Source organism: Agelaius tricolor, unplaced genomic scaffold, assembly GCF_023055355.1.
Source record: "Agelaius tricolor isolate 1412-34295 unplaced genomic scaffold, bAgeTri1.0.p SCAF_25, whole genome shotgun sequence".
NCBI lineage: Eukaryota > Metazoa > Chordata > Aves > Passeriformes > Icteridae > Agelaius > Agelaius tricolor.
In genome coordinates this window covers 746,109-755,547 of record NW_027269285.1, presented here as the reverse complement: position 1 = coordinate 755,547, position 9,439 = coordinate 746,109, and the positions used below count along the sequence as shown (strand labels likewise).

At 48.2% G+C, this 9,439-nt stretch overlaps 1 protein-coding gene across 1 annotated transcript; it reads left to right on the top strand.

The window, feature by feature from the left end:
- Positions 1–1,049: 1,049 nt before the first annotated feature.
- Positions 1,050–9,201, top strand: WSB1 (WD repeat and SOCS box containing 1). Its single transcript, XM_071447678.1, has 9 exons — positions 1,050–1,288; positions 1,788–1,956; positions 2,832–3,100; positions 3,964–4,095; positions 4,518–4,618; positions 6,738–6,910; positions 7,206–7,319; positions 7,489–7,596; positions 8,086–9,201. The coding sequence occupies exons 1-9, from the start codon at positions 1,249–1,251 to the stop codon at positions 8,243–8,245; spliced, it is 1,266 nt and encodes a 421-aa protein (XP_071303779.1). The 5' UTR covers positions 1,050–1,248; the 3' UTR covers positions 8,246–9,201.
- The last annotated feature ends 238 nt before the right edge of the window (positions 9,202–9,439 follow it).

The window sequence follows — 9,439 nt, the reverse complement described above, 5'->3', positions numbered from 1 at the left end:
GAGCAATTCCAAGCAGCATTTCACAATATTCACTGGCTTCAAGTCTGCCTTGCTCCAAGGAGTTGTCCAGGGATTAGCTGCAGAGAGCTGCTCAGGGCTCTTCCCTCAGCGGGCAGTGGGGGACGGACAGAGCAGGAACAGGATTGAGCTGCTTCAAACAAGTGCTAGGATGTGCTAGGGGAATTTATACAAACCAGCGCTAATCCGTGCTAGCGCTCACATCACCAAGAACATGCCGAACTTCTCCCTGCTCCTTTCTTTGACATTGTATCACTGCATAATTTAAAAAAAATTGCTTTGCTGGCCTTGCTCACGCTGGGGTAATTCCTGGCTCTTGCTACAGCTGAATAGCTGATCCCATGGCTATTGCAATGCGCCTGCCAGTGAGGCCACTGCTTTGGAATGAAATCACAGTTATTATCTGCAGTTAATTATCCTGCTGCATGCTTCTCTGAAGTCCATACACAGAGCAAGGAAGAGTCACTTCGTCGAGAAGAGGGGCAGAATTTAGATATGCAAAAAGAGAAAAGAGGTAATGGAAGGAGAGAGGGATGTATAGAGATGTTAATACAAAATCACAGAGAATGAGGGGCTCTCAGGGTCTCTTTCTCTTCCTTGTGAACAACTTCATTAACAGCAAAATTTTATCATAAACCAGATGCTGCTGGATTTAAAAGCTGAACTACACTCGTATAGAAAATAACACTACAGAGTAGGAGACTCCTCCAGCCCCTGAGCCAGAGAGGCGCACGGCGGGAGGACGGGGTCGGGCTGCGCACCGGGCACAGCAGCGCGGCCGGGACGGGCAGCGGAGCGGGGGCGGGAGCGCGAACGGCTGCGGGTGGGCAGGGCAGGGTCCCGGGAGGCCGGGCAGGGCCGGGCAGAGCAGAGCAGGGCACGGCCGAGCAGGGCCGGTAGAGCCGAGCAGGGCGGGCAGGGCCGGGCAGAGCAGAGCAGGGCACGGCCGAGCAGGGCGGGCAGAGCCGAACAGGGCGGGCAGAGCCGGGCAGAGCAGAGTGGGCAGAGCCGAGCAGGGCGGGCAGAGCCGAGCAGGGCTGGGCAGAGCAGGCACAGCAGAGTGGGCAGAGCCGAGCAGGGCGGGCAGAGCCGCTCCCCCGCAGCCCGACCCGGCCCCCGCGAACGCTCCGCTCCCCGCCCCGCCCTGCCGCCCGCCGCCGCCATCTTGCCCAGCCCGCGCCCGCCCGTCCCGCTCCGTGGCAGTCCCGCAGCTCCTCAGGCCGCCCGTCCATGGCCAGCTTTCCCCCGAGTGTCAACGAGAAGCTCATCGGTGAGAGGGGGGCGGGCGGACTCGGCGGGGGCAGCGCGGCCGGGCCCGGGCTCGGGCGGGGGCGGGCGGGCGCTCAGCCCATCCCGCAGCACAGCAGCGCGCTCGGGGCTGCCCGCGGGTGACGGGCGGGATCCCGGCACACGGAGCCCGTTCCGGCACACGGAGCCGTTCCTGGCACACGAGCCCTTGCCGGCACACGGAGCCGTTCCCGGCCGCCGGCCCATTCTCGCGGCCACGGGCAGGCGCGGGCCTGGCGGCATCGCCCGTACCGTACCGGCTGCGGCATCGCGCACAGCTCGGTCAGCACCGCGTGTCCTCCTGCGGGGGCTCAGCCCCGCTGGGTTATTCGGTGACACCGGGCCCCCTCCCAATGGCGGCAATCGCCGTGGAACCGCGGGGTGACGCGCGGGTGGGTGCCCGTGCAGCCGGCGCAAGGCGCTGCACGGATCTCCTCCCCTCACGGATCTCCTCCCCTCACGGATCGCCTCTGTGCCCCCAGCTCGGTCGCGCACGGTAGGAGAGCTCCTGGCCCCCACGTCTCCCTTCGACAAGAAGTGCGGCAGGGAGAACTGGACGGTCGCGTTCGCTCCCGATGGCTCGTACCTGGCGTGGTCACAGGGACATCGCATAGTGAAGCTGGTCCCCTGGGCACAGTGCCTCAACAACTTGTAAGACAAACCGCTATGGCTTTCGGTGCACCTGGAAAACAGGAGATAGCTTCAGATCGATTAAAACGCATGTATTGGTCTTTTGGGCTTTGACACCTTGGGGAGGAATGAATTCCTTAAAATAACAGCTGTTCTGTCTCTTCCTATGTGGCCAGCAAGAGGAACAACTATTGCAACCTCACAAAGCCTGTGGAGGAGGGACTTGTTAATCAATTCAGACACTCTAAAATAAGAGGAAGTTAGAATGAAAAGGGAATTTAGAGACGTGGGGAGATCTGGCTGGCCCTTTACACTTCCTATCACAATGCTGTTTGGCTTGACCTTTTAGAAATTTACTTAAAGTCAGACCTCTTTCCTTATCATCCTTGTTCGAATGCAAGTGGAGTTCCAAAACACACATTTTATTGACACTTGCAGGTTGCACGTTAGTGAAGTTGGTAGCTGGCCGCTGCAGTTTTGTAGCTGGTTACATTTCTCTGACCCATTTTTCCCCCCTTTGGGGGTGGTTAATTGTTTTCCATGTGCTGGACACTCAGTAACTCTTTAGCAGAAAATCCTAGAAAATTTTGTGGCTCATTTTTCTGTAAATGCTTCAAAACTGTTGGATTTTGCACTAGATTAAGTTAGTATCTTGCTCTCTACAGAGGTAAAACTGTATACAGATATTAATATTATTTTGTGTTGGAAGGTTTCTAGGTGCTGGTCATTTTTCTCAGTTATCAGAAAAAGTCACTTTTATAATTTTAAAGTAACGATGCACCGTTTTGGGCCTCAGAGGTGTCCATCATCACAGCTCCCAGGTGTCATCAGACCCTGCAGAAGGGTTTGTTTTTGGCTGTAGCTTGTGCTGCAGCGTGCTTGGTGCTGTGTTTCAGCCTCCTGCACGGCACCAAGAATGGCGCGAACGCGGCCGGCACGCGGCTGCCGCGGCAGAGCAGCGAGGGCAGCCAGAAGAACAAGCCCTGCGAGCACGTCATCGACTGCGGGGACATCGTGTGGAGCCTGGCCTTCGGCTCCTCGGTGCCCGAGAAGCAGAGCCGCTGCGTCAACATCGAGTGGCACCGCTTCAAGTTCGGGCAGGACCAGCTGCTCCTCGCCACCGGCCTCAACAACGGCCGCATCAAGATCTGGGATGTGTACACGGGTGAGTGCAGAGGAGCTGAGGGTGCCCTGAGCTGCAGGGGCACGTGAGGAGCGCCCAGCCCCGCTCCTGGGCTGCCCCGGGACACCCCAGCACTGCCGCCGTGTCCCTCAGAGCGTTGTCCAGACGCTCCTTGTCACACTCGGGTGCCAGCTCACACTTCTTGCCGTGATAATGTTGTTGGTACACACCAGGAATTGGTTATAGAATTGTAACTGGCAACTGAATCTTCAATACAAATTGAAAATATTAAAAAAGCATGAGCTCCTGCAACTAAAAGTAATGAAAGACTGCCAAAGGAACAAGAGAGGCATGTCATGCTTTGAGATGTGAGAGATAGAAGATGCAAAATAATTAAATGTGTGCATACATACATTGGTTCTTTACTCAACAGTCTTCCTAGTTTTACCATGCTTTAAAAGCATGAAATTGCTGGTTTTTGTTGATAAGGACCTTTAATTTTTTAAAAAAGAAAATGAATGACTTAAAAAGACTGAATCTGAACTTAGGGACTTTCAGTTTTGCTGGTAGCACAGCTGCTCGGTTGGAGAGAACTCAATTAAGAAAAATAATGATTATTGAGTAATCTGTCCTTGTAAACTGAAGCTTGGAACAGGTATGTTGATCAAAAGACAAGTCTTGCCTTATTTCTCAGGTTCTACTATATAGATTTTGTAGCTTTTCCAGGAGTTATCTCTTGATACAGGAGAATGAAAAGATCCATGTACTGCTCATTGTAGGGAGCATTTCTACCAAGAAAATTGTCTTTACATGCAGTAATTTTATATTCAGTACTTGTATCCATAAAACATTTGATCTAAGTACAGGAGTCCTTCGTGTTAAATTGTGGTGTTCTCATGTAACAGGAAAACTCCTCCTTAACCTGATGGACCACACAGAGGTTGTCAGAGATTTAACCTTCGCCCCCGATGGCAGCCTGATTCTCGTGTCTGCGTCCAGAGACAAAACCCTGCGAGTGTGGGACCTGAAAGATGATGGTAATGTCTGGGCTTTATCTGCTCCAATAGCTGAGAGAAGCACCCATGTACTCACCCCTTTTATTGCTCTAGACTCAGTTTGGTCAGGATTGCTTAAAAACTGCGTGTTCGGTTAGTCACTCACTGTGCACTGGGAATTGTTTAGTCACTCACTCTGCAGCCCCTTGGAATTCCTTATCTGACTGAACCCTGGAGGCAGAAGCAGGTTTTGGGCTAAGAGTGCATGAAGTCGCCTTTCTGAATAGGGACATGGAAGTAGAGGCTGCATCCCAGGGGTTTTATTTCTGTGTAGAATGACTCTGCAAGAAGTATTTTGGGAAAATAATACAAAATTTGACAAAGAAATAACTAACTTGGAAAAGCTTTCCCATCTGAATTTTGTAATACTTAACCAATTCTTACAGCAATGCCTTTCTGTTTAGGAAACATGATGAAGGTGCTGAGAGGCCATCCGAACTGGGTGTATGGCTGTGCATTCTCTCCAGACTCCTCCATCCTCTGTTCTGTTGGAGCTAGTAAAGCAGTATGTGTCAGAGTTTCTTGTTCCTTGATTCTCCTGAATTGTGTGCATAATCATTTTAAATCTAAGTAACATTAAGCTTGTGCTCGGTGTCATGAACTTCTAATGTTTGATGATGATGTGAAAGTGCATGAAATTAAACTGGCAAATGGTGCATTGAGACCCTGATTTGTGAATGGAACTTGCACTGCTTTTAGTTGAAGAGGCTGTAAGTGTGGAGAAATAGGTCTGCACAGGGTCATGGCATAAAAGAAAGACCACTAAAGCTGCCAGTGTTAAAAGATACTTAGATTAATGCATAAAACTATTTTGGTTTTGATTTTGTCCTTCCTATTTCGTGCTCAATGAGAAAGACTTCCCAAAGCTGGAGCCAGTCAGGGCTTCTGCTGCTGAACAAAAACATTTCTCCTGTTTTCCCCTACCAATGGCAGTAGTACCTAAGAGTTAGAGGGAAGAGGAGCACACTGGTTTTGCTTCCATCCTAATGCCCTGCTAGAGAACTGAAAGCAGTGCAGGTAATGCATGTATGCCATAAGCTCCTCTTGGCACTGAAGAGTCAGGGCAGACCAGAAAGGAAGTTCAGCCTGGTTCCAGGGGCTCTGTAGGCAGTGTGGTGCAGGCTCAGAGGCCCAGCTGAGGCACTGGCCATCACTCCTGGGGAGTGCTCAGAGGCATTGTCCACGGCGGTGAGCACAGCCGAGCTCGGGGTTTGGCTCTTAGTGGAGCAGAGGGGGATGTGTACATTGCTGTCTGGAGGCTGTGTGTTTTCCATAAGCTTCTTGCTTTCCCTGTCACAGGTGGTGGCAGCAATATTGGTGTGATTGAGTTAAGCTGGCACCACTCTGAGGAGCACAGTGGTGTTGGCGGGCAGAGAGTGGCAGCTCTGGCCGCCAGCCCGGCGAGCTGTACCGTCTGTACCGTAGGACGAAGTAACCTTGCCCTCGGCTGCAAGGGGTCCTGTACGTACGCAGGTGCTGCTCCATGTCCACTGTCTGCTTGCTTGCTTGCTTTTTTTTTTTGTTTTTGTTTTTTGTTTTTTTTTTTTTAATAATTTTCACAGCAGTGAAACACACTGACTCCTCAAACTTAGTTTCCAGTTTTATAGAATGTTGGGGTCTCCTTGGAAAAATTAGTGAACGTGTTTATAACTGATTGTAAAATGGTTCAGAGTTAGGCGGTATGGGAGGCACTAAGGCTGAGTTTGTTTTGGTCAAACATAAATTTATCCAAGTTGTCAGAATTTAACCTGTGCAGTAAAACTGTCAAGGGAAAAATCAAGGCTGCTAGTGAGTGCTTTGAGGGACACAATAGCTTTTGCTAAAGACTTATATTCCTGTAAAACCATGCTGAAGTACATGGATAGTTCCTATTAAGTAATTCTGCACAGTCCTTATTTTGATAATATATAATATACAACTGCATGTAAAATACTGTAATATTCCATGAATTCTTACAATACACTGTGCAATTAGTTGGGTAAATTGTAATATTAATGTTGTTTTTAACTGTTGACTTGATTTTAAATGACTAAATTCTTTCTAATAATGTGGTTAGACTTCCCTGTTGTTTTGCCACAGACATAACTTTTGGCTGTGAAAATTCTTTTTGCTTGCAGTATCTGTTTCTCTTCCTAGGCTGACGTTGGTGATCCAAGCAATTGTAAACAAGTGATCTTAAACTCAAAGGGATGCCACTGGAGTAACAATATGTTAACCTTACATTTTCTGTCTGTATATTTCTTAAAATTTTGGTAGTTACTGAAAAGAGGGGATTGTAGAGTTTAACCCTATTTATTTCTGAATATTTTAATAAAATAGTTTTGTAATATATGAATTTCAGTAAGCTACATGGTTAAATTGTGTTGCCTTTATCTTATATTTTGGCTTATTTTGTTAATAACATTTAACAAATTTGAGTTAGAACTTGCATGTCTGCTTTAATTATTTTTTAAAAAACCTTGATTTTAATCTGAATATGACACTGAGCATATTTCTTAATTGTAGTAATTCATAATACCTGATTTTAGTGTAATCCTAAATAAGACTAGCTATACTTAAAAAACAAATTAAGTGCTTCACTGCCTCTCTGACCAGAGCTATAACATCAGCTGATTTAATTGCAGGTTTTCCTCTGGGATATGGATAAATACTGCATGCTACGGAAACTTGAAGGCCATCACAATGATGTGGTAGCTTGTGAGTTCTCTCCTGATGGAGCGTTACTGGCTACTGCATCTTACGATACTCGAGTCTATGTCTGGGATCCACACGTTGGAGTGATCCTTAGGGAATTTGGGTAAGTGAAGCACTCAGATCTGGGAACTGTCTCCCAGAGTGGACTTGGAAATGAGCAGTGGCTGTTGGAAGTCCTAAAGCAGCAGAGGCTGGAGGTTGTTCTTCCATCTGAGGGCCAGTTTACAGCGCTGGCATTTTAAGGTTGGAATGACACCGAAGAGCACGCAGCAGTTCAGTCCCCACTGCTGAATCCGCAGGGAACTGGCCTGGCGCCGTTTGTCTGGGAGTGCCTGAGCTCTGCTGTCCTGGCTGGGGCCGTGTCCTGTCCCTGAGCGTGTCTGTCCATCCGTCCACAGGCACCTGTTCCCCCCGCCCACGCCGATCTTCGCGGGCGGCGCCAACGACCGCTGGGTGCGCTCGGTGTGCTTCAGCCACGACGGGCTGCACGTGGCCAGCCTGGCCGATGACAAGTGAGTGTGGGCACGGGGCTGCTGCCCTCCTGCCTTCTGCCCTGGCACAGGAGCCTCCAAGCGCTGTCACTGCAGTGCTCCGCACTAGCTTCTTGTGCAGCATACAGAAAACACCAAGCACACTGAAAAACCCACTCTGATAACTTCCTGTGTTGTCCTTCCCCCTCAGAATGGTGAGGTTCTGGAGGATTGATGAAGAATACCCTGTACAAGTTGCACCTCTGAACAATGGACTCTGCTGTACTTTCTCTACTGATGGCAGTGTTCTGGCTGCAGGGCAAGTATAGACTTCTTTTCCTTTCTAAAATATGAAGGTTACACAAGAGATTGAAAACAGTGGCTCAATGTTCTGAAAATCTTCAGTTGTGACTTGCTGCCTGGTGCTTCTGACTGGTACTGTTTGTTTAAACATGCCTGGAATAGCAGTAAAATCAATCAGCTGATAAACTCGTTTCTTATCTTTAAAAATAAATATGTGAGAGACCCAAAACATGAGGATTGGAAGAAGCCCATCAGATAGCTGAGGGCAGTTGTTGTGTGTTAGGTGGCACAGCAGTAGCTGCTGGGAGATCTGCTCCCTTTGCATAGACAAGTTGCTTATTGTGCTGCTATAACTTAAAATAGGAACTGGAGTAAAGCAGGGTCGGGAGCAGCTGGAACTGAGCACCAGCAAGTCCCCTACCTAGTCGTGTGTGTGTGTGTGTGTTGGTAGCAGGCTGAGCTGGTTCATGTGGAATAACCTGGAGGGTTTTGTGGTTTTGTGCAGGACCCAGGATGGCAGCCTGTACTTCTGGGCAACCCCGAGCCAGGTGTCCAGCCTGCAGCACCTGTGTCGCATGGCCATCCGCAGGGTGATGCCCACCAGCCAGGTCAAGAACTTGCCTATCCCGGGCAAAGTGGTGGAGTTCCTTTGTTACCAGATCTGAGTTATTGGGGAGGAAAACAAACAAATGAAACCAACAACTGGGAGGTGGCCCAGCTGCTGAAACTGGCTGCAAACACTTTACAGAATCCTCAAACTGTACAGCCTTTAAGCTTAAAACTCTACAGGTTTTCAAGAGCTATTTAAAGTGATAACCTAAATACTATTTTATCAAAATGCCTGACAGGTAATTTTTTTTACTATTTATAGAAAACACAGTAGAAGTATTCCCGGTGTTCTCAATTTTCTAAAATGTAACTGTGAAAACATGTACATATATAGACATAAGCTGCTACATGTTATCAGTGTACCTTTAAAATTGCTTGTATGATTTTTCATGTGTCTCATGTATATATTGCTTTGGTAGAGCCATGATGCATCTGAGCTGTAAGTGGAAGGACAGCTGTTCTGGCACACTGAGGTAGGAAAACTATTGACTTACACAGCAGTTAAGCTTCCTTCTCTACATTGGTTGGGGTGCAGAAAGCTGCCCTCAGGTCAGACTTTGTGCTAGTTTATTTGTGAGAGGTACAGCTTTGTAGAGAGCAGTGTGTGGGGAAGGGCAGGAGGTTAAAAGGGGTGCAGTGCATCTGAGGTAACCCAGGACCATGCCTGAGTCAGCTGAAGGCCTTATGCTCCATAGCAGCAAACCAGGTGAAATTTCAGTATTGGGCAGTGTTAGAGAACTATTTCCTTACATTTCTGAAAATCTGACTACTGTATTTTTGCCTGATACTGTGTCTGTAATGAGAGACATTTGCAGACTCAGTTTATTATCCTTTAACCCTATAATATCTGTTTGGGGGTGATTATTGGTTAATGGCCAAAGATAAGCAAAATACTTGGTTTTGCCTTCTGTTATTTATCTGTACCTGCAGATATAAAGAATGTATGCATTGCATAAAATGCCTGATTATATATATTTTTGTTGAATTTTGTATTAAAACTTGTATAAAAGTTTTCTGGTGTCTCATCTGGTGACTGATTTATCAACACTGTCTGGCTGCAGCGTTCCAGGCTGAGCTGGTGAGGCCTGGTTTGTGCTCCCAGACAGATGCTTACAGAGCTCTCTAAAGCCATGACAGTGTTATAGGCATGTGTGAGCTGCAAATCTGCCTATTTAAGCACCTTCATGAGCTGAGCTAAAAGCTGAGCTTGCCATGAGCCTGTTTCTGCAAGATCACAGTTCCAGCCTTGG

Excerpts from the sequence above, each read along its gene's own strand:
- WSB1 (XM_071447678.1), top strand. The coding sequence starts at position 1,249 with ATGGCCAGCTTTCCCCCGAGTGTCAACGAGAAGCTCATCG. Across the intron at positions 1,289-1,787 it reads TGTCAACGAGAAGCTCATCG|CTCGGTCGCGCACGGTAGGA; the intron begins GTGAGAGGGGGG and ends CTGTGCCCCCAG. Across the intron at positions 6,911-7,205 it reads GTGATCCTTAGGGAATTTGG|GCACCTGTTCCCCCCGCCCA; the intron begins GTAAGTGAAGCA and ends ATCCGTCCACAG.